General features: G+C 38.8%; 1 protein-coding gene across 1 annotated transcript in view; it reads right to left on the bottom strand.

The window, feature by feature from the left end:
- Positions 1–1,256: 1,256 nt before the first annotated feature.
- Positions 1,257–25,948, bottom strand: part of LOC149199536 (large ribosomal subunit protein bL35c-like) — a 38,430-nt gene continuing 13,738 nt past the window's right edge. Inside the window, exon 3 of the mRNA XM_089402479.1 lies at positions 1,257–1,499. Coding sequence (XP_089258605.1) covers positions 1,422–1,499 — 78 coding nt within the window. The 3' untranslated portion in view covers positions 1,257–1,421. The remainder of the gene's footprint in view (positions 1,500–25,948) is intronic.

Genomic DNA, 25,948 nt, shown 5'->3' with positions numbered 1-25,948 from the left:
ATGCTCTTGATCTACTACTAGTGTTGATTCATCTTAAATCCAAATCTATTATGTGTCATGATGGATCAAATCTCCCAAGGTGCAAACTTTTAGTCAAATTTTGCAATCTAAAAAAATGTTTGCACCTCCAAGGGATTTGATCCCTCTCTACACTAATATACCATCTAAAGCATAGCCATTAAAACACTTCTCTAAATCAAGCACAGCTTTTAGCTCTTCCCTTGAAAAAAAGCGAGTCCAAAATAATTGATATTGAATGTTATTATATTTAAAACAATTTTATCATTTATAAATTGGACAATGAACATTTTAATATTTATATTTTTCCATGTCCAAGTTTTTCATGAATATGAATATTATATACCGAATATCAATTCCATGGACTTTTAAAAAAATAGGCATAAAAGCAACTCCACAGTTCTTTACCATGCTTTATCTATTAATCAATACATTCAACAGTGTGGTAGAAAAAAAGCTAAAAGTAAAATAGTTTTATGGCCAGATGTTGGGAATTTTCTTCAACCATTTTAATATTTCATCTTTAAAATGTCTAGGATTGATATTCTTGTTCAAAATTGCCAATGTGGACTATGGTCTCAAATCCGCAGATGAAATTAATATTTCATCTTTAAAATGTCTAGGATTGATATTCTTGTTCAAAATTGCCAATGTGGACTATGGTCTCAAATCCGCAGATTTCATCTTTAGAATGTCTAGGATTGATATTCTTGTTCAAAACTGCCAATGTGGACTATGGTCTCAAATCCGGAGATAATCTAGGGTTAAGATTGAAAAATTTTAATAATCCACACCACCAAGATCTATTAATGATTTGTTTTTTTAACAGGAAAACCCAATGACTAAGCAAGAGCCGAGATGTCTTGTATTGACCACGAACGGAGTGAAAACTCCGTGGGGCTGCCTACTCCTTAAGCCTAATCAATACAGGGTAAAGCATACCTCCGGAGACTTGAACCTGGGTGTACGGGATGGCAAGCCACAATCCCAACCACTCAAAGTAAGAACCATCAGCTAATGATTTGTTTTTTTTAAATATATATAAATATAGTGGAGGGCACAGCAGGGGGTTAACTTTAAATTAAGACCAACATCGTATATATTTTATATACTTAATAATTTATAGTTTTTTTGTAAAATACCACAACTGTAAAAAGTACCTCTCACCAGAATCATTAAGATGAGACATGCAAGAACAACAAAAATTATCTACTAGAAATACAGTATCTTTGACAATATGTCCAAAAACACCTTGCACTAGATTATAATAATTGCATTCATACAGCACTTGAAGCATGCAAGCTTCAGTTGTGTTCAGATCACATACAACCCTGCTAGAAGAAATCAATAAACGAGAATATAAATTGAGAATTTCTAAAAGACGTGACTCAGAACTACAAAAATTAGAGTGCTTTTCTGTTGACTTTTAAGTATGGCAGGGCCCCGATAACATTGGCGTAGTCGCTTTTGTCCACGTAAGTCTGCAATGATAACAGAACTACGGAATGAGGATTTGAACCGATGTACAAAATGTTCAGAACAGTTTTTCAAATCTTAAACAAATAAACTTTGTTCTCTTTAGATTCTTTAAAACTTAGGGTTTGACCACAGCTGTAAAGAAATATAAGTACTAATGTTATCTCAGGTCTGCCCACAGAAATGTGAAATAAAAAGAAATTGATCACAGAACATGATAATGAGACCAAGGAAACTAATAATATATTAAAAATATTGTCTTTCTCGGAGGTATGCAAGTAGCTTTTTCTTGCATTAGCCTTCCAGTCAGTTTGTTGATGTGAATATCAAACCATACATACATACACAAATATGTATGCATGCCCACAGAAATGTGAAATAAAAAGAAATTGCTCACAGAACATGATAAAGAGACCAAGAAAACTTATAATATACTAAAAATATTGTGTCCTTCTCGGGGATATGGTACCGTATTCTTGCATTAGTCTTCCAGTCAGTTTGTTGATGTGAATATCAAATAACATGATCTAGGAACAAAGATACATACATACACAAATATGTGCTTGCATACATCACACATAACTAATTATTCTAGCTCAGAACCTTGATTAATCTTGCAAATCAATGGAAGTATTTTATCCATTCCTCATCACACATTTCTGAGTTTCACCTTTCCAAATAACATGATCTAGGGACAAACACCTTTCCAAATAACATGATCTAGGGACAAACATACATGCAGACACAAATATGTATGCATGCAAGCATCACACACAACTAATTATTCTAGCTTAGAACTTTCAACTTAATGGAAGTATTTTATCCGTTCCCCATCATGCATTTCTTTGAGTTTTATCTTTCTCTTTTCTCCAGCCATTTTTACCATATAGTCCCTTCGGATTTTTTTACTTCTTGCATTTAATAACCAACTTTGCATATATCCTACCATTGCCCAATTTGATAAAAAATATTTTCCACGATGAAAGGAGGTTCTTGTTCTACTTTAAAGAAGTTCCATTTAATTGCAGAATTTCGAGCTAAATGGGAGGAGCACAGGTGACCAGCAAACAAAAGTTTAGAACACTTCCTAGTAAGAGTCTTGTTAAGCAAATGTTCACTGAATACAAATAAATAACAAATGGGGGCAGAGATGGAGTGGTAGAAAGCACAAGATTAGTATACATCGTAGTAAAAGACTTGTAAACCAAATGCACAGTGGCTTTAATTAATCTCATGTGCGTTCCTGTCCTCTAATTTTGGGCTTTCATTTGGAAACTCACACTTCGACACCAACAATCAAACACATAATTTAGTTTCTGGAGTTCAAAATAGGAGGGTTTCTAACTATATTTCTCGCAAAAGGTTCAATGATGTCTCTCCTTCGATAAAACTAAGCTACTCACCAGTCTCCTTGGAAGACAGTATGGCCAGATAGATGTCATTGGAACATGATGCACATGGATATGTGTATCTTGCCTTAGCAGGGGTTGCAGGGTCACCCATTGTAAGCAAATAAAATATTTTGCAAGAAACTATAGCATTTATCCCTCAAAATCAATGTTGCCCATTTTAGCTTATCCTATTTGCAAGTCTTTTCTTCATTTCTAACATGGACTCACAGAGAACTCCCTTCTCATCAGTGGAAACATTTATCTGCCCCTCGTTTCTATAGTTGATTTTTATTGATATTAAAGCTTTCTTGACATATTTCAAGATTCCATTTGTTCAAACTTCACATGTGTTTCTTCCCATGAGTGGGAAATTAGAAAGTTGGAATATAATTTCTATCAGATATTAGAAAAATTGAAGGGGCCATAAAACCTCCTGATGGTTTATGACGAAAAACAAGTCACATGGACTTCTAGTTATAACACCTTGTAGATGAGTTTTTATAGAGCGGGTATCTTGCCATCAACCTTTCATGGCAGGTTGTATAACAAAGCAAGAAACACCATAGAAACTCATTGAATTGGATGACTAATAGAATCAGCCAGCTCACAGATGCTGCAACTACAAACCCAGGACAACAATAATGCCAAAAACTACTTTGAGCATTAGCGTATTTTGGCCTAGCACAGCAACAAAAGCAGCACATATTGTGTCAATAATACCTCAATATTGAGACATTGTTAGAAGATCTAGCTCTTAAAAAATGTTCTTGTAGAAATACAACAGTAAGTGTTTATAAAAAGAAGATTAATCTCATATAATTGTGTGTGCCTTCACAAAACATATTTTGCACATGAGCTATTTTATTTGTAAATCATTAAACTCATATTTGAGTCATTAATGACTCATCACTAAGTTGAGAGTCACTAATTACTCATATCACCAATGTGGAAAAAGTCGAAGTCGGGATTAATTCGGCAAGGGTCCAAAAGTTGAAAAACTCGTCAAAGTCAGGAGTTTTTTGAAAAAGTCGGCAAAATTAAAAAAACACAAAATTATTCATTTTTTTTTTTTTTTAACATCTAGAGTATCAACAACATCAAATAAATGCATTTCCACATAAACATGTAAAGAAAGCTAATATATAATATATATATGAAGTCTAATGCTACATCACATATCAAAATAGTGAATCAACTCCTGAGTTTTGGGTCTTGTCTGAGCCTCAACTCTCAAGAGTCAAAATATCAACAAAAAATATAATAAATGTATATCATGAGTCATCTAAAAGTCATCAAGTAATCAGTCACTGAGATCCTCTTCCCCTTTTAATTTTTGTTTCCACTAATTGTATTAAGAAATAAGTCACATTTATTCAGTAGATTGTAATTTGCTTGGGTAATAAGGTGTCACGTGGTAGGTCCAATGAAAATTAACAGTGAGTATCACAGTAGATGTGAAAATTAACGCTTGGTGACTCCAAGCTGCTTATTTTTTGAGAAAACAGTGGATGTCAGATTACTAACTTAGCCTTGGCATCTATTATTCAAAAACTCTTGGAGGTAAAATCCACTTTTGATACATAACCTTTGCTCACATTTACAGGGAGTTCACCACTAAAGAAGATTCCCTTTCAAAACGTGCTCTCATTGTAGGAAGGATCTTTGTTGTCACAAGATTTCATAGGTACTTTGTCCCTGTCTGAAAAATGGGTTCTTTTTTGAGGCACTGGTTTTGTTTTTTTGGACAAGTTGTTGCTATTTGATCTTCATGACCTTCTCTCTGTTGTTTCTTCTGGAAGCATTCAACAACTGTAACAATGTTTTTGATGGTGTGGGGTTCTTTGTACGGAAGACTGTTGTATGCCTATCCTTTTGGTACTTTTGTAATCTTTTGAAGGGGCAGTGGTTGTTAGAGTCTAGATCACTGAAAGCCTGGAGGCTTAGCCAATGTATACTTTGCTTTCTAACTAGAAATATGAATTATAAAGATTTGCTTTTCCTTGGAAAACAAAAACATATCTTAACCTCAAAACTAACAGATTACAAATGAGACTGCTATGCTCGCAAGAAGTATGACAAACAATATAATGAAATAACTTGAAAATGCATGGATGGAAGCTTTAATTTACAGTTTTTTCACCTTTGCGGCCTGTTTATCCGCGGCCTGGGAAGGGAGGCAGACTTTTTGGGTCGACTCCCGATTAAATCGGGAGTATAAGGAAAAAATCGGGATTTTTTCCTTTGTGAAAAAGTCGCCAAAAAGTCGGGGGATTAAATCGTTTAGTTCAAAAAATCGCGTTTTGAGGATTAAATCGGGATTTTTTCCAGACTTTTTCCACACTGCATATCACCCACTCATCACTTAATTGAAAGTAGTTAGTTACACTCATCACACTTAATTGAGAGTAGTTAGTTATACCCACAAATGACTCACTACCAAGTGGAGAGTTGTGTTGATTATTGTAGCTTAGGTAGGCACTTTTGCATAGCCCTTAGTGTCTAGCCATGCAGAAGTCACCCAAAGTCTCCTAAGACACTTGCTCAAGTATTGAGTATTGTAACTTAGCCTAACTTAGGAAAAGCACTATAAAAAAAATTTAATCTGCACATCAAAAATCCTACTGCAATCATTGGTTTATCATCTCCTACTTGTTTTTACATTCAACAAGTTATTTAATTATTTAAACACTACTGCAGACTACACTGACATACAAATCATAAACTGAAATAGATATGAGACAAACACACAAGGGACACTATTATTTTTGGACAAACATCCCCGGAAAAACCCAATGCGGGAAAATTGGTGCAGCAGCTCTAAGGGTTTTCTATTATTAAGCAGTAGTTCTAAATACAACTCTGGATGCCCTCTCGGCTATCCAGTTACAGAGATAAAATATATTGGCAGAAACCTAAGTGAGATTACCTCACTTCACCCGACAAAATCCCTCCGATCCGGCAACTGGACTGACTATCCCCAGCTACAACTGCGCTGCCCCTTCGCAGTAGCTGCGTGGGCCTGTGTGGAGTACTCTGAGACTCTGCATCAGCCTCTACACTGCCTCCTCTACCTCCTAGAGCTCTGACGTCAACCTTCTCGGCTAATCCTACTGCTCCCTGGCTGAATTCGGACTTCTGCAGGAGGGCAACTCTTCCCTTGCGCTGGCACTGCGTCAAGCAATGTGTGGGCCCTCCTGGCCCAACGTCAACCTCCCTTGGTCTGCACTGCCTCCTCTGGCTTATCTCTACCTCTCTCCGTTGTGTATTCGAGGTCCCAGAGAAGATCCTCCAACCTCAACTATCCCTGCCCCTTTGCCGCAACTCAGATCACCTGTTCAATTTTCTCAGCAAACCTCACTCCAGAAAAATCAAACTGACTGATCAATATGGTGTATCTCCAACTGACCCTCAAGCCTCCTCTTATACTTTTCCTGTTGATGAATCAATGGCCGAGATTAAGTCCCTAATCAATGGCTAAGATTAAAACAGACTTGATCCTCGTCTCTTAGAAGCTTCTCACCCATATTTTATTAATACCCATTAATATTTTTATTTTCTTAAGTTTAGACTTAAGAACCCCATTAAAAATATTAATTATTTTAATAACTCACAATCCGAGTGCAATTTCTCCAAACGATTTATGGGTCTTGGAGATCTTATGTATTCTAGCCCCTCCACAAAATTTTGGAGCTAGAGCACATCCGATGCTACCCAAAATCAACACTCCCTCTTGGCGAGGAATGTGCTCTAGTAATACTTTTCAACAGAAACATCACATTGATCTACTGCATTGGTCCTTTGTGTTGTTGTTGCTTGACCAGCTGCCCTTCATCCACTACACTGCTGCATCTTGTATTGTTTCCCATGACACTACCACTGTCACTGCTACATCTGTACTACAACTCCCTCTCAAACGCTGCATCACACTGCCCATAGCACTGCCACCGCTAATTGTTGTACTGCAACTCAGTTGCTGAGAAGTAAGCAACTGAAACTTCACCCAAAAACTGACACACTAGTCAGTCTGGATACCCCGTGATGCTGAAGCTACTTCTGCTGCCAATCTGTGCTGACCCTCTGCTGCTACAATCTTCTTTGTGCCTCTCGCACTACTGCAACCTCCACTGCGCTACTTTAGACTTTGGTACTCTAGCTCTGCCACTGTTCCTCCATCACATCTCGCACCAACTGACACCCGTCATTCTGCTACTATCGTTAAGGGCTCCCGTAGCCGTATGTTATCCAAGAGTTTGGGCACCTCAAGGATCATGCCCCCCATGTAATCCTCTCGACTACAGCTACATGTCGCCTCTCGACTACAGCTACATGTCGCCCCACCTCTTCTCCAGAGGCGCATGAACACTTATGGCACAATCATCATTCTCACCTTCCCTGTCAGCTTTCGCTGAAGCATCCTTCGAGTCAGAAGCCTCTTCCTTGCCCTTTTTCTGGGGGCACTGAGTGGCGAAGTGTCCTAGTTCCCCACACTTGAAGCCTCTGACCTTTGATATATCCTTTTTCTTTCACTTCTGCTGCCCTTGTTGTCCCGATGATGCGAGACCTACATCTTCCTCCTCCTCCTTCTTGACCTGGGCTCCTCTGTTGCTACTCCCTGCCTTGGTCAACCTCTTGATCTCTTCCTATTGAAGAGCTGCCCACATCTCCTCCCAACTGAGGAGAGAAGCTCTGCCCAAAATACTTTGGACAAATGTCTCCCAGCCTTCGGTGACTGCATTCAGGGCAGTCCTGACCATGAACTTAAGATTTGGTGTAGACCCCACGGAAGTCAACTGGTCTCGAATCCCTTGCAACCTGAGGAGGAAGGGATCGATCTCTTCTCCCTTCTGCATCTGGTACTATCTCAGCTAATTCTCCAACAGCATCTTCTGTTGAACAGAAGTCCCCTCGTACAAGGTGGTCAAAGCCTCCCACATCTCCCTTGTTGTTTCCTTCTCAGCAATGTGTGGGACCACATGATCTTCGACCTCGTCTAGAATCATGCACTTGGCCTTCGCCTAGGCCTCCTCGTACTTCTTCAGTGGATCAGTGTCGACCGGAACAGCAACTACCTTCAAGGCATAATCCTTGATGTGATTCTTGTCTAAGACTGCCAGGATCCTGGCCTTCCAGATGACAAAATTGGATGCTCCATCCAATCTATCCTGATCCCTCAGTCCATTGACTGCCATCTCTGCTCAAAAAAAATATAGGACTGGTTCTCTTCTCCCTCTCCTGCTGTTAATCCAGCAAGACTCGGATCTGGATTTCTTTGGCGCTAGAAATCCTCTAAGGAACAAGCTCCTCTAGACTCCCTCTGAGTCCTGATTTCCTTCACGAAAATCCTCTCGCCAAATGTCGAATCACTCCTCTCCAATCCTCCTTTGTTGCTGCAACCCGGATCTAGATTTCTTTCGCTAGAAATTTGTCAAGGCAGTAACTCCCTCTGCCTCGGTTTTGTCTCCACAGACAGCGTTTTGCACCAACAACAACAACGTCCCACCAGCTCCTCAGATCGAATCTACTCTGCTCATCCAGCCCCGGCAACTAACTGATTTGAGCCTCTCAAGCTCTGCGCTAGCCCACAGAGCTGGCGCAATCACTGTCTGAGCTCCTCTCAGGTATTGTGTCACCCTCTACAAGCTCGAAATGCTGACGCAGGCACTGTGTGAGGCTCTGCGTCACTTCTCTGGCTCTGCATCACTCCTGCAGTTGCTCCTCTGCCTCTGAAACAGCGTTGTCACTCGGGACAATTGCTTCTTTGCAACAAATTTACTGGATCTCCCAGCTGATGTCTTCAGTGTCCTATGATCTGCAATGCTCCGATACCATGTGAAAATTTCTAAATCTACACATCAGAAATCGTACTGCAATCATTGGTTTATCATCTCCTACTTGTTTTTACATTCAACAAGTTATTTAATTATTTAAACACTGATGAAAAACATTACTGCAGACTACACTGACATACAGATCATAAACTGAAATAGATATGAGACAAACACACAAGGGACACTGTTATTTTTGGACAAATGTCAACGGAAAACCCAATAAGGGAAAACCGGTGCAGCAGCGCAGAGGGTTTCTTATTATTAAGCAGTAGTTCTGAATACAACGTTGGATGCCCTCTCGGCTATCCAATTACAGAGAGAAAATATACTGGCAGAAACCTAAGTGAGTTTACCTCACTTCACCCGGCAAAATCCCTCCAATCCAGCAACTGGACTGACTATCCCTAGCTACAATTGCGTTGCCCCTTTGCAATAGCTGTGTGGACCTGCGTGGAGCACTCTAAGACTCTGCATCAGCCTCCACACTACCTCCTCTGCCTCTTGGAGCTCTGACGTCAGTCTTCTCGGCTGATCCTGCTGCTCCCGGGCTGAATTTGGACTTCTGCAGGAGGGCAGCTCTTCCCTCTGCATCAAGCAATGCGTAGGCCCTCCTGGCATAGCATTAGCCTCCCTTGGTATGCGCTACCTCCTCTGGCTTATCTCTGCCTCTCTCTGTTGTGTATTCGAGGTCTTGGAGAAGATCCTCCAACCTCAACTATCCCTGCCCCTCTGCCGCAACTCAGATCACCTATTTGATTTTCTCAGCAAACCTCGCCCCAGAAAAATCGAACTGACTGATCAATATGGTGTATTTCCAACTGACCGTCAAGCCTCCTCTTATACTTTTCATGTTGATGAATCAATGGCCAAGATTAAGTCCCTAATCAATGGCTAAGATTAAAACTGACTTGATCCTCATCTCTTAAAAGTTTTTCGCCCATATTTTTATTAATACCCATTAATAGTTTTATTTCCCTAAGTTTAGACTTAGGAACCCCATTAAAAATAATAATTTTTTTAATAACTCACAATCCGGGCGGAATTTGTCCAAACGATTTTTGGGTCTTGGAGATCTTATGTATTCTAGCCCCTCCACAAAATTTCGGAGCTAGAGCACATCCGATGCTACACAAAATCAACAAGCACATGATTAATTATGTTGGCCATTGAGCTAAAGTAACTTAGGAAAAGTGAAGTATTTACTTTGGTGATCATGTTTTAATCTCAACCGTTGATCTCAAGCAAGACAAGATCTAATCTTGGCCATCCATCACTTTAGAGATTAGGGTTAGGGATTTTTCTCAAAAAATAGTTATTAAAGTGAGGCTAAGGAGAGCAGAAGAAAACACAATACAGCAGCACGAGCTATTGAGAAAGAGATTTTCTCAAACGAGGAGTGAGATACTCAAGTGTGTCGAGTCCGAGGAAGGTGTAGGGCTACAGCATTAGAGATCTAGATCAACCAAGCAGATCAAGGACAGATCTAGGGCTTGGTCAATTGGTTAGATCCGAGGTATATTAGCAATGTATTTTCCTTAGTAGGGCCATTATAATAGGACAAGAGCCCAAGTAGGTTCAAATTATTAAGTTAATGAAGAACAGTTGATTGGGCAGAATCTGTATTGGGATTGGTTAATATTCTTGCTTCCACTAAATAATTGTGTTAAGAACCTAGTTATGCTTTTATTTAGTAGATCTATAGTAATTTGCTAGGAACTAATTTCCAGGTGCTAGGTTTGGGATTTAACAAGTTGTTAGTTAGGAGTTGTAGAAAAAGGCTTGGTAGGAGTGCAAGGGGTCATTCTTTGCCTTGATGATCAAAGAGTGTTTAAATTAGCCCAGGGATTGGGTAGATCAACAAACAATCACGCTGAATATTTGGCTCTCTGGGGAGGATCAAAATTAGCAATTATCAAATTTATAAGGAGATTGTTGGTTTCTGGAGACTCATTTAATCGTAATAAAACAAGTCAACAACCTAAAGGCAGGGGGAGATGCCAATGCCACAATACTCCAAAGGATTTCTTTGCAGTTGAAGAAATTTGAAGTGATAGAGCTATATCATGTGTACAAGCATTTGAATTCAAAAGCAGACAAGCTAGGTAATAAGGGAACAATTTTGGATCAAGGCATAATGGAGCTAGATTATTCACAAACCACATTTTCCCCTCTTCCATGACGAGTCCAAAATGGTTTATGGTTGCCAAAGATGGTCATTCCAGCCATCAAAAATGTGAAACAAGCCACCAGGAACTGAGTGGGGGGGCCGAAGAATCCGACACATCCTATATTAGAATTTTGACCAGTGCTTTGTTTAATGTAACAACCCATAATTAAATATGCAATTAATTACATCAATTTATGTCATTAATAATCAACACACAACTATTCAACTAATTAACATAGAATTTCGAAAAACATGAGCAGAGGCAACTTATTTGTAGCAATGATATTCGTTACTTGTGATTTCAGAGTTCAATGTTTTGAATCTCACTAACCGCAACAAAGTTTTGGGGACGACTCTCCACCCAAATATAGGCTCAGCTGCACATAATCTTTCTACAGTTGGCCACCCGCGAGCCCTCAATCGACGTACTACTGCCAATGTTTCATTTTCCTCTCAAAACTCTTCTCCAGAAGAATGACTAATCTCATTCCCCTCTTCGTCCATTAAATAGAACCAATTGTTCCAAAAATGGAAGGGAATTGGAAAGGGATCCACATGCACACAACCATGTGTCAACATGCAACTTTTAGTTCTTTGATTTAAGTTTTACTTAATTCAATATTTCTTTTAATTTAACTCTTTCTTATTTTATTCCTTTTTACTTTTTGTTAACTTTACTTATTTTTACTGTTTATATAGTTTACTCTTATATATATTTATTTAAAACTCCAGTTTATTATTTACTATTATTATATTGTCTTTATTATTTATTTAATAATATTATCTTTTCTTTATTATTTATCATTTATTGACTTATATATTAATATTATTTTATTTATTTATTTATTATTATTATTATTATTATGGGGCATTACATACTCCCCCTCTTTAAGGAACTTCGTCTCGAAGTTAAGTTGAACCATTTAACTTTTTATTTTATTTTATTTTATTTTAGTTATTTATTACTTCATGCTTGCCGTACACCCTCTGTTGAACTAGTATAACCAGCAGGCATCGAAAGTTTACACATCACCAGGGAAATCCCAAGGAATCTTTATCCCTTTTCCCAACTTTTGAAACCAGGCGTAAAGCCTCATCGGTCTATACCATAGCCCAAGGCTCGTGCCCAGGCTCAAACCTCCTCTGCCCCAAGGCAAGCACCCAGCTCAGTACTCCATGCAGTGGTACTACAAGCATCTCGAAAGGCTAGCCCACTCCCTCCACACTCACTAAGGTTTACAACCCCAAGAATCGAAGTTCTTTGGTCTTCGGCATCCCAATCCAATATCAAGCACTCAGCCTCCTCAAGATGGTCTCATAGCCCCTTAATAAGGTTAGTCTGCATTATTAATTCGTTTTGGAGTTGTCTCTGGTCATCTTATAAATAAAAATGTTTATTAAAATCAATAATTCATATATAATTATTTAATATTATTAATAAATAATTTAATATCATTAATAAATAATTTTTTATTTGGTCATTATAATAAACAATATATATATATAATAATTTAATATTATTAATAAATTATTCTATTTTTATTAATCTATTTAGTTATTTATGAAATAGAAATAGGGTTAGTTTGTATTATTAATATGATTTTGATTCAACATGTTATAAATAAAAAATAGTTAATATAATCAATTGTACATATATAATAATTTAATACTATTAATAAATAAGTTCTTATTAGATATTATAATAATTAATATATTTAGAATAATTTTAATATTATTAATAAATAATTAAATATTTATATAAACAATTAACAGCTAGTTTTTAATTGGAATTTAAAATAAAATAAATAAATAAAATAAAAAGAATATATATATATATATATATATAATAACTAATTTCCTAACGGCTAATTCTGGACTCAGATGCTTCTTTGCTATTTATTCATTAGGATCTATAGATTTTTTCATCTTTGTCCTGAGGATGAACTACATTAGCTGGTTCGAAACGTGACCAAATAACACTGATGTGATTAATCCGAAAGACATGCTTACTAAATTTCCAATTATCTTTAGTAGTAATCACATTCAATTATACACATTGACAGTAAATGCAGATAGAACATAAAAACATATGCAGAAGACAAGCCAAGACGAGGACACAAGATCTGGTGGATGCCAGAGACAAACCCCAATGTGGGGAAACCCTTTGATCAACATCTTCTTATTATTCTTCAATAGTTTAGCACACAGAGAGAGAATACAAATATCATAAATACATGCACAAAAAAAAATTGCTTAATCAACAGTCAATGCAGCTCTAACGAAAAAGTCAATGGTGGTCAAAGCTGCACCAAAACATCCTCCAATCATCTCGGTCAATAGCAGAAGAATGCGGCCTCCAAAGAGGGTCAAAGTCAACCCAAAACAAGCTTGGTCAACCCAGTCAAAGTCTGTTGTAATTTTGCAGTCAAACTAGAAAGTCAACACAATAGTCAACTCAGTCAAACAGTCCCCAATCACCTCGAAATTCATGCCAAAGAATGCGTCCTGCAGAAATCGAAATTTTGCCCCCAAAACAGAAGTCAACGCTAGTCAAATATTGTTGGTCAACGCATGCCCTAGTCCTGAAATTTTCGGCCTTCAAAACCAGTCCAAAAATCTGCCTTCCTTCCACACGTGCGAAGAAGAGAGCCTCCAAGTTGTACGAACCAATCAAGAGAGGAGAGAGAAGATGATGTGATGAGATGAGTGATGTCCAAATGAGAGAAGGGTCACTCCTATTTATACAATTTGTTGAGGGTGAGGAGACACATCCATTGGGCTTCATGAGCCTAAATTTGACTGAGGTCGACTTGTTGAAGAATTAAGGGCAATTAGGTGTAGTGTGATTCTTCTTTACCTTATAACAATTTGTGGAGTCTTTTTGCTTTTCTTGTTAGCTTAATCTTCTTCTTATTATTATTAATGCATGTGTGTGTACTTCATCAAAATGCTACAAAAAACATAAGAACGAGAACACAAGATGTTGGCTCTCTGCCAGGGCAAAAACCTCTCTTCTCTTGAGAGGAAAACCCTTTGGTAAATTTCTCTTATTGAAGCTTTTTGTTGATCAATGCCAAACCCTAGACCCTTGACTAGAATGTCCTCCAAGCACAAGTCGAGTTCTTCCTCCTTTCTACACTTTGTTCCCAGGCACTTCCTCCTTTCTGCACTTTGTTCCCCAGCACTTCCTTCTTTCGACACTTCGTTTCCCAGCACTTTGTCCTCCTTCCAACTGTTGTTAGATCTTGTTGCTCTTGCTCTAGAAGGGATACCTTGGATGAGACTCTTTCCTTATGATGATCCCTTCTTTCTTTTCACCAACCAATGAACTTGTATGACTGTAATGGGAGGGTTGTTATAACAGCAGAGACAGCCTCCTTCTCTTCGCACGTGTGACTGTAATAGGCTTTAGGACAGTCCTATTACGTTCGCTCTTCTTCCTTGCTTCTTCGCTTGAGTGGGAGGCTTTATAGGCCTACTTTTCTAGCCCAACCAATCAGATATGTGTGACTGTGGTAGAGGGCTGCTATGACAACAGAGATACCCTCTTTATCTTGGCACGTGTGGCTGCAGCTTTCCCTAGAAACAGTCCTTTTGAGCTTGGTTGTGTACCCTTTTCTTCGCTACACTTGGAGACCCTTTCTTCTTCCTTCATTCACCCTTTTCGTGCCTCCTTACTTTGTTGATTTCAAAGATATGAGTGCATTCTATTTAGAGTGGACAGCCTCTATATATAGAGGATTGTCCCTCCTTTAGGTCGACTTGAGGCCGACTAGATGACTGCAGGCCGACTTGACATATAGCTCGGATTGCTTCTTTGATGGTGTCTTTGCTTTGGAGGAGACTTGACTTTGCTTGGAGGTATATTCTTTGACTCTTATACAAACATATACATGGTACAACATGCCCTTAAGGTCTTCAACATTTTCTTTTGACTATTTGACTCACCTATAACACTTTAACATGCGCTAGACCTATTTCAATGAGCAAGAAACTCATTGACATATATTATAAAAATAATATTTCTTTTCTTGAATAAATACAAATATCAAAAGTACATTTATGAAGACCGAACCTAGTTACATTTCCTTCAACGCTCCCTCTTAACTAGGGAGGTATTCATACAACATTACAAGGTGTTTGGCTATGTTTCAATCTTGAAGAATTCACATAAGAGAAACCGGATTGGCAATCCATCTGTTATAGCATCATAGTAACCAACATTGTTTCCACAGAAGGCCTTGACTGATAGCTCTATCTCTAAATAGATCAGAGTACAATGTTGGCGATACCAATGACTTATAGACACCTTAGTCATTGTCCCCCAAGGTACATACCCACCTGGGTGTTCACTAAGTATGACCTTCTAGGACTATTCTTGTCTTGGGTTCCCAGTCCTCAAAGAATATCGGTCCTCTTGCCTACTCTTGTCTTGGATGCCCTACACATCCTCAAAGAGTATCGTATGCCAAATGATTACCCAATCCTCCCATTCTTTCTTCCCAAGAGAAGACAAGAATGTTGTGTCTATCACTTCCTCTCAATCGAGGAAGGCATGCCAAAGTATCCTTTGACAAGGTACTTGTCCAAGTTCCTTTGTAATTGGGAACTTGTTATAACTCCCTCTTAGCTAGGGACTTGTCCATTCATTAGCAACTTCTTCTTCGTGAGTCCTCCGGCTGCTTGATCTCCTTCTTTCCTTTGATGTCATGAAGTCTTCATTCGAGCTTCTTCCTGGTAGGGCACCATCCATCAATCACTTTCCTTCCTTCTTTGTCATGCCATTGCTTCCTTCATGGAAAGTGGCCTTCTTGTCATTTCTATTGTCATCTAGTTATTCCTTTTCATCTTGTCTATGCTTCGGACTACTCTTCACATGGATGCTTCTTTGTACTTGCTTGTTACCATGCTTTGATCTAGTAGCCCTTCATGACTTCATCCTGATATTGCTTGAACATTAAATGGAGCTTTTATTGGATGGCTTCTTCATCATGACATCTTCGTAGAGTAGAATCAGTTATCTGCACCTTTCATATCTCCAAGGCCTTCATAGGTGTCAAGGTTCCTTTGATCTTTTTCTTCCTTTGTCAGATTTCTCATGCCTTCTTTCAGGAGATGTCTTCAAAGTATCTTTGTCAAATAGAGAGATTCTTTGTGATCATGGTGTTCTTCACATGCTTGATCTCTTTCTTCATTTGCTTCATGGATAGATTGGTCAACCACTTACTACTCCTTGTGGGAGCACTTCTTCATCTTGGACTAGTCAACATTTCTTCTTGCTTCTTAGTCAGCAATCTTATACTCCTTATGTGAGTATTTTCCTTTTGTTGACCTTCATTGCATTGTAGCACATGCCTTCGAGCATGTTATTGGTGAAAGAGATTCTTTCATACTTGATCATGTCATAGAACTATTCCCGTGACTCAAGAATATACATAGAATAACATGACTAGACTTTGATGCATACATACCTCATCTTGATTCTCCCTTGATCATCTTAGCTTCATTTGGTTGTCCTTGGTGTGGCCCTTCTTGCTTCATCTTAGCTTGCCTACATATCATCCTTTTCTTGAATCCCATGAATGGGACTCCCGATGAGACACCTACTTTTGTTTATGAATCTTCTTTTGAAGATTCCATCATATGATCTTGAAGACCCTTACCCTGCAGATGTTTCTTTCCTTTTGATGATGGAGGTCTTCTACGATTCTTAATCATGATCAATTTTCTTTCATTGTGGATGAGGTCCTATACTAGGTATGCTCCTTCTACATGAATATCTTGAGCTATATCTACCATGCTCCTATATTCTAGAAAATATTTCTAAACATGCATTTTGTTCTCATTTATAAATGCTCCTTCTACATGAGTATTTTGAACTCTATGTACACCATGCTTTTAGATTCTAGAAGATGTTTCTAGCCATGCAATTTTATTCTATTCCTACATGCTCCTATACTACTCAAAACTTTGAAAGAAGACTTTAAGTAAAGAAGTAGACATAGTCATAGTAGAGATCCAGAGGATCTTCCTTCTTTTGCTTCTTGTCTTCTTCTTTCATTTCTTGAGTCACATGAGCTTCTTCCCTTTTTCTTTTGTTGTTGTTGTCCTTCTTCAGTTTAGGACAATTCCTTTTGTAGTTTCCATATTCTTGGCATCCATAGCATTGGATTTTGGACATATCTTTGTTGTTTGTTCTTCATAGACCAAACTTGCCAAATTTTCCCTTTCTCTTGGCCATGGTAGCAAATGCTTGCTCCTTTGATCCCACATCCTCTTTTGCTTTGAGTCTTGTTTCCTTTATCTTGCATAGAGACCACATTTCACTTAGTGGGGTAGCTTCCTTCTTGGCATATATGCTTGATGTGAAGTTGCCCCAATCCTCAGGTAGAGCATTGAGTACTACAGTTGTCATTTCTCTGTCAGACATGACTTCCCCTAGCTCTTGAAGTTGATCCCTCATCTCTGTAGGAATTTACAGGGTAAGTTCCTCAGAAAGAACACCAAAAGGACACCGCTCACAACCAGATCACAGATCAATACACCAGTATTTTTGACGTGGTTAAAACCCTCAAAGAGGGAAACAGTCCACAGCCTGAGCCAACGCGGCCACTTCAGGCAATTTATTAATCAAAGAATGAAAATTTACATAAGCTTCTCTCATGCACGGATTACCCTACAAATGACCCTCCATGCGCTTTAAATAGAATTCATGAACCAATCGGGTGTCAAGCCACGGATCAAGTGTCGGTAATACCGAGGAGAGAATGAACCGTCGGATCACTACATATCGTGACCGTCGGATTGTAAGTTACAAAATGTACAACGGTAAAGAAACACACTTTACCTAACTCTATACTAGACCAAGTTGTACTTAACTATTTCCTATGTGTCGGAATATCCTAACATCCCCCCTTAAGAACAACTTGGGATAGGATTGAAGGATTTACAAATATGACACAATAGGAGAAGGAAGGAGGCACTAGAGCCTATCCCCCCTTAGTGACAACTTCCTGAACTCCAAGCATAAATCGAAGTTTAGTGAACTTCGCCTCTGTGAGAGCCTTTGTGAAGATGTCTGCAACTTGATCATCTGTTGAACAATATTGCACTTCAAGAACATGGTCGTGAATGAGCTTTCTGATGAAGTGCATGTGCAGTTCAATGTGTTTGCTGCGCTGATGTTGGACTGGATCTTTGCATAGCTGAATGGCACTTTGATTATCACACCAAAGTGTAGTCGAATGCTGCTGCTCAAAGCCAAACTCTGACAGGATCTGACGAAGCCACAAGGCTTCCTTACTAGCTTCTACAGCACCACGATACTCTGCTTCTGCTGATGAAAGAGAAATGGCACCCTGTTTCTTGCAAGCCCATGTAATAGGTCCTGAACCAAGAGTGAACACATAACCGGCAGTAGACTTCCGATCATCAGGGTCACCAGCCCAATTGGAATCAGTGAAACCAACCAATAGAGGAGATGCTTTGGCACTGTAATGAATCCCAAACTGAACTGTACCTCGAACATAACGAAGTATTCTTTTAGCTGCTTTCCAATGACTTTCACGGGGGTTTTGCATGAACCGAGCAACAAGGCCAACAGCAAAGGAAAGGTCAGGACGAGTATGGGTTAGATACAAAAGTTTTCCTACAAGTTGACGGTATAAGGTAGCATCAACTTCAGGAGAAGTACAAGTGACTGAAAGTTTGACTCCAGACTGAAAGGGAGAAGGGGTTGGCTTACAGTCTTCCATGTGAAAATGGCGTAGAATATCACAAGCATACTTGGACTGGGAAAGGGAAATACCCTCCTTGGATTGCAAGACTTGAAGACCGAGAAAATAGTGTAAGTGTCCTAAGTCTGTCATTTCAAATTTCCTTTTGAGGCTAGACTTCACATGGTTTATAAGGTTGGGATCACTACCAGTAAGGATAAGATCATCAACATAAAGAACAAGGATGATAAGAGAGTTGCCCACTTTCTTGGTGTAGACAGTATTGTCAGAATGACACCTAGAAAAGCCAGATTCTAAAAGAAAGCTATCCATTTTGGCATACCAAGCCCGAGGAGCTTGCTTGAGACCATAAAGGGATTTCTTAAGTCGACAAACAAGGCTGGAGTCTGTTTGTATGAAGCCAATGGGTTGTTCCATATAGATTTCTTCATGCAAGTCCCCATGCAAGAAGGCAGATTTAACATCCATCTGATGGACTTCCCATTTGAAAGAGGCAGCAAGGGAAAGAACAAGGCGGATAGAGTTCATTTTGGCAACAGGGGAGAAGGTTTCAGTGTAGTCAATGCCTTCAACCTGTGAAAAGCCCTTAGCAACAAGACGAGCTTTATGTTTATCAACTTTCCCATCTGGTCCATACTTGGTTCTGTAAACCCATTTGCATCTAACAAGTTTTCGTCCCTTTGGTAAAGGAACAAGATCCCATGTATCATTTGCCAATAATGAATGATATTCTTCATTCATAGCTGCTTCCCAATCTGGATGGCCTGAAGCTTCTGCAAAGGTGTCAGGATCATAATTTACTGGAGCTTGAGCCAGTAAAGAAGAGGCTCTCTCGAACTGAGAACGTGTGCGTCGCTGATCTGTAGGATCACCGGCAAGATCACCTGCTGCATCTCGAGTAGCACGAACCCATTTTGGAAGCTCAGGAGCTGAAGGAGGATCCTGAGATGGTGGGGGAGGATTGTCATCCTCACTTTCATCATCTGAAGAAGAAATGTTTTCAAAGGTAGAAGAGATAGGGAGAGGTGGCACATCCGCCGGACTAGGCTCGCAGGCCGATATATTTTCATCAAATTTTACATCTCTTCTAATGATAACATTTTTGGACTTAAATGGAATAAGTCTATAGCCTTTGACATCTTCAGAATATCCAACAAAAGTACATTTTTCACTCTTAGGTTCTAAAGCTTTATGCTTTTCATCTGGAATATGGGCCCATGCTTCACTTCCAAAAACACGAAAGTGACTTACATCTGGTTTGATTGAGCTCCATGCTTCTTCTGGAGTGATATTCTTTAAAGCCTTAGTAGGAGTGCGATTTATTATGTAATTTGCACAGTTAATTGCTTCTGCCCAAAAACTAAGACCAAGTCCTTTAGATTGTAGCATACAATTAGCCATTTCCTTTAAGGTGCGATTCTTCCTTTCAGCTACACCATTTTGTTGTGGAGTATATGGAACAGTATGTTGCATTTGAATTCCATTCTCAGTGCAATAGTTGATGAATGTGTTTTTAACATATTCTCCGCCATTATCAGATCTTAACTTAAGAATTTGATGTCCAGATTGTTTTTCAACAAAGGCCTTGAAGGCCAAAAAAGTGTTAAATACTTCACTCTTGAGTTTTAAGAAGTATACCCAAGTGCGTCTGGAGAAATCATCAATGAAAGTTAAGAAATACTTGCAACCAGAGAATGACACAACTGGAAGTGGACCACATAAATCACTATGCACAAGCTGTAAAGGGGCTGAGGCGTGCCAAGAGGCACGTTTTTCAAAACTGTCCCGATGATGTTTTCCGAGTACACATCCGAAACAAACACCATCTCTGCAAGATACCATAGGAAGACCTGTCACCATATTTTCTTTACATAGATGCTGAAGGGAGCGATAGTTTAAGTGACCAAATCGCTCATGCCAAAGTTTGCTCACTTCATCGTTATGAGCAACAAATACTGAGGGAAGATTTGATGACCCAAAGTTGTGAAACTTATACAACCTTGTAGAATCATCAGCAATGCCAGTAGCCAAAATCTGTTTAGGATCTTTTAAGTCCTTGATTACAACATCATGAGGTGAAAATTCAACGATTTTACCTTCACCTGAATGAGTTATCTGATATACAGATAGAAGGTTGCAGGATAAGGTTGGAACACATAATACATCATTAAACTGACCATTGTCTAGATGAACAGTTCCAGTCCCTACAACATTAAGAGATCTATCATCACCAACATATATATTTTTGGTGTTACAATCATTTAAAGAAGAAAACATGGCTTTGTTTTTGGCCATGTGATAAGAAGCTCCAGAATCAATGAGCCACTCATGAGAATGAGAAGAAGAAGATACATTTAATGCATAGCCAGACCGAGATGCTTGACAACCACATGCAGAAAGTGCCATTCCTGAAGATGAAGTTGAAGTTGAAGATTGTCCCAAATGGATGTTATGCTTCTTCATTGCTGCTTCCAAGGCTTCCATCTTTTTAAAGCATTTGATTCTAAGTGGCCATCTCGATTACAAAAATTGCAATGTCTATCAGTCTTCTTCCCTTTGTTTTTATTTGTCTTATCATTTTGTTGAAATGATTTTTCATTTTGGGGCTGAAATTGCTTAGGACCCTTGTTTGGTTTAGGACCATTCTTTTTAGGATATGACTTCTTAGGATTCTTTGAATTTGGTTGTTGCTGGGCGGCTAACGCTTTCTTGGAAGAGTTTCCAAGATTAAGAAGACCAAGGTGTAAGAGTTTTTCTTGTTCTCTTATTAAAGAATCACAAAAAGAGTCAAAGGAAGGGGGCTTGTAGTCTTTTCCTTGAGAAATGAAGGCTTCTCTTGTAGAATGGAAGGTGGAAACAAATACAGAGTAGGCTGGTCCCAACTTAGTAAGGATGGAATAAATAAGGTTACTATCTTCTTTCTTAACCTTAACACCTTCCAAAAGATATCTAAGGGTCTTGAACTTAGACAAGAAATCTTCAATGCAAGAAAAATTATTAGGGTCCAATGTAAGCAACTCATTTTCAAGTTGATGGGCTCTAATTTCATTTTTAATCCCAAAAACTTTATTGATTTGTTCCATTGCTTCATGAGGAGTTTCAAGTTCTGCAATATGGAATCTAAGATCTGGAGAAATAGACATCCCTATCAAACCACGTGCTTGATCTTGTCTATTTTCCCATTTAGCAGCCTTGTCTTCATCTTTCGGTTTCTTTTCTTGGCCTGTGGCTATTCTGTAGAGACCTTTACTTCTAAGTAAATCCTCCATGTAGGACAACCATTGGAAGTAGTTGGTGCTGTCAAGGGTAACTTGGTATTGACTTTCCATTTCAACAGAAACTGAAGCTGAAGATGCTGAAAGTAAGTGTTCCAATGGATAGATCTCGAAAAATTAGGCTGGTTTAAAAAAAATGGCTCTGAAAAAGGCTTCCGGATGAAGAAGTTATGGCTTTTTGAAAAAAAGTTGTTGAAGTTGCCGACGAAGTGCGAGAATGTGCGGAAATGAAAAAGTCCGCCCCCACAAAATGGAGACTTGAACCCAAGACCTCTACTCTCTTAAAATAGCTTTGAACCAATTGATCTATACAAAAAATTTGAGAGAGAGAGAGAGGGGGGGGCCTTGGGTTGCGTGCTTGCTTTGAGAAAGCTCTTTTTCCCTACAAAACAAAAAACACAAAACCCAACACGGACATGCAAAGAAAACGAACCTTATGGCTCGAAGTTAGCTTTACCCAAAAAACTAAATATTTTCAAAAATTGAACCTTGCGGCTCAAAGTTAGCTTTAGCCGAAAACTAAATATTTTTCTCAATGTTTCTGATTTTCCGAGATCACACTAAGGTGCAGGGAAAAGAGCATACGCATGAGAAAAATCCTTCCTTTCTGTTTCTGATTTGCCCAGATCGCACAGAGTCGCAGGGCAAAGAGCATACGCAGAAATGAAAGGTATAGATCCGGTTAAAAAAAAGCTAAATAAACCGAAACCGAAATAAGCAGAGAGAAAATAACAGTAAACTGCAAATAAACATTGTATACCTCCAGATCTTAAAAATGACGCAGCTAGGGCTACCGGAAACCTTTTCGCGTGAAACGAAAGGGGTTCCTCACTGGAACAGATGCTCCGAACACAACAGAGCAGTCCTCTCGGCCCGAAAGCAGTCAGAAACAGCAGATCTAGGAAACGGCAGTCGGATGCAGTTCTACCGGCTTCAGATTTGGATCACCAACGGACGCGGCCCTCAAATAGCTCCGATACCATGTAGGAATTTACAGGGTAAGTTCCTCAGAAAGAACACCAAAAGGACACCGCTCACAACCAGATCACAGATCAATACACCAGTATTTTTGACGTGGTTAAAACCCTCAAAGAGGGAAACAGTCCACGGCCTGAGCCAACGCGGCCACTTCAGGCAATTTATTAATCAAAGAATGAAAATTTACATAAGCTTCTCTCATGCACGGATTACCCTACAAATGACCCTCCATGCGCTTTAAATAGAATTCATGGACCAATCGGGTGTCAAGCCACGGATCAAGTGTCGGTAATACCGAGGAGAGAATGAACCGTCGGATCACTACATATCGTGACCGTCGGATTGTAAGTTACAAAATGTACAACGGTAAAGAAACACACTTTACCTAACTCTATACCTAACTCTATACTAGACCAAGTTGTACTTAACTATTTCCTATGTGTCGGAATATCCTAACAATCTCCGAGATCTTCATGAAGTAGGGAGCTATTCCTTCCTTTGATATCTTCATCTTGTACAATTCATTTCGTAGAGATATCACTTCTCCAACTATGGTTACCGAGAATAGCTCTACTAGTTTGTCATAGATTTATTTTGATGTTTCAAGTTTGGAGACATAAGGAATGAGAGAGTCCTTAATGGATTCTATTAAAATCCTTTGAGCTCTTGTCTCATCCTTATTGTACTTGGCTAAGGCTTGAGTTTGTTCCTTAGCAGGAATAGTGATATTCCCTTTGATGTGTTCTAGAAGTTCATTCTCCTTGAGAAGTAAATCAATCCTCTTCTTCCATGCAAGAAAGTTATTGGTACCTACCAATTTGTTGCTTTCCTTGCAAAAAGACATTGATGTATATTCAGAAGGGGACATATACTTGATAAATTTTGAGATGTAGTAGACTGGATTTCTCCTTGAAGACTTGATGGCTTGCCTTTCTTAGATCTTGATGTTCTTCAAGGTGCTTTCTCCAAGTGGACTTGCTTGATTATGAGATTTGCTTGATGACTTGTAGCTTGATGTAGGTCCTTCTTTGATTTGCTCTTCTTGCTTTGTAGTCTTCCTTGATGAATGATAGATGGTAGACCTTCTTGTCCTTGAAGTGATTGAGACTTCTTGGCTAGATGCTTCAACTTTTGTAGATGTCCTTCCTTGATGAGTGTTCTTGAGATGCCCTTTCCTTGATGTGTCACCTTAGCTCTGATACCATGTTAAAGAATCAAGGGCAATTAGGTGTAGTGTGATTCTTCTTTACTTGATAACAATTTGTGGAGTCTTTTTACTCTTCTTGTTAGCTTAATCTTCTTCTTCTTCTTCTTCTTCTTATTAATACATGTGTGTGTAATTCATCAAACTGCTACCAAAAACATAAGAGCAAGAACACAAGATGTTGGCTCTTTGCCAAGGCAAAAATCTCTCTTCTCTTTGAGAGGAAAACCCTTTGGTAAATTTCTCTTGTTGAAGCTTCTTATTGATCAATGCCAAACCCTAGTCCCTTGACTAGAATGTCCTCCAAGCACAAGTCAAGTTCTTCCTCCTTTCTGCACTTTGTTCCCCGGCACTTCCTTCTTCCGGCACTTCGTCCTCCTTCCAACTGTTGTTAGATCTTATTGCACTTGCTCTAGAAGAGATACCATGGATGAGACTCTTTCCTTATGATGATCCCTTCTTTCTTTTCACCAACCAACGAACTTGTATGACTGTAATGGGAGGGTTGTTATAACAGCAGAGACAGCCTCCTTCTCTTCGCACATGTGATTGTAATAGGCTTTAGAACAGTCCTATTACCTTCGCTCTTCTTCCTTGCTTCTTCGCTTGAGTGGGAGGCCTTATAGGCCTACTTTTCTAGCCCAACCAATGAGATGTGTGACTGTGGTGGAGGGTTGCTATGACAATAGAGATACCCTCTTTATCTTCGCACGTGTGACTGCAGCTTGCCCTAGAAACAGTGCTTTTGAGCTCAATTGTGTACCCTTCTTCTTCGTTGCACTTGAAGACCCTTTCTTCTTCCTTCATTCACCCTTTTCTTGCCTTCTTATTTCGCTGATTTCAGAGATATGAGTGCGTTCTATTTAGTGTGGACAGCCTCTATATATAGAGGATTGTCCCTCCTTTAGGTCGACTTGAGGCCGACTAGATGACTGCAGGCCGACTTGACATATATATAGCTCGGATTGCTTCTTTGATGGTGTCTTTGCTTTGGAGGAGACTTGACTATGCTTGGAGGTAGATTCTTTGAGTCTTATACAAACATATACATGGTGCAACATGCCCTTAAGGTCTTCAACATTTTCTTTTGACTATTTGACTCACCTATAGCACTTTAACATGTGCTAGACCTATTTCAATGAGCAAGAAACTCATTGACATATATTATAAAAATAATATTTCTTTTCTTGAATAAATACAAATATCAAAAGTACATTTATGAAGACCAAACCTAGTTACATTTCCTTCAACACAGCCTTGACAATTTGTTCATGAGAAAAAATAAATTCAAAATTCCATTTTTGCTTGTCAAAATGAGATGATCTTTATATCAAAATTGTACTTCTCGAAAAGAGGAATCCAATGCAATAATCATCTCCATCACATGAGTTGTCCTAAGGTGGGATTTGGCCCTAGTTGCCAATTTTAACAGATTCAGATATCATTTTCTCCTTTTTGAACCCTAGAAGTACTCAGCTTTAGTTTAGGGTTTACCAAGGATGGAAGCCTATAAATAAAAAGGAATTTTGATCTGCTGCTAAAGGCCATTAGTTTGTTGCAGGAATAATTTGTGTAGAGGGGCAGATTTGTCTCAAAAAAAGAGATTAGGATTGAAATTTTTAAACCTTCCCAAATCCTTTACGTAATCTTGAATTCTTGAAGGATCTTGTTGTCATTATTTCTATTGTTTGTAGAGGTTTTTGTTTCCTTCTTTATTTATTGGTGAGCACATTATTGTTAGTTGTAATTTCATCGTTTTGACAGTGTTGTCTTGTTTAAGGGCTCTCAATTTATTCTTGCATATTCTGAAAATATGTTTTGGACACGTGACAAGACCCAAGTTTAGCTCAGAGACATCCGCCCATTAATTGTCCA

Source organism: Pinus tabuliformis, chromosome 2_1 (genome assembly GCF_031772625.1).
Source record: "Pinus tabuliformis cultivar Carrire ecotype Pingquan chromosome 2_1, CPIR1, whole genome shotgun sequence".
Lineage (NCBI taxonomy): Eukaryota > Viridiplantae > Streptophyta > Pinopsida > Pinales > Pinaceae > Pinus > Pinus tabuliformis.
This window is presented reverse-complemented; position numbering and strand designations above follow the sequence as displayed.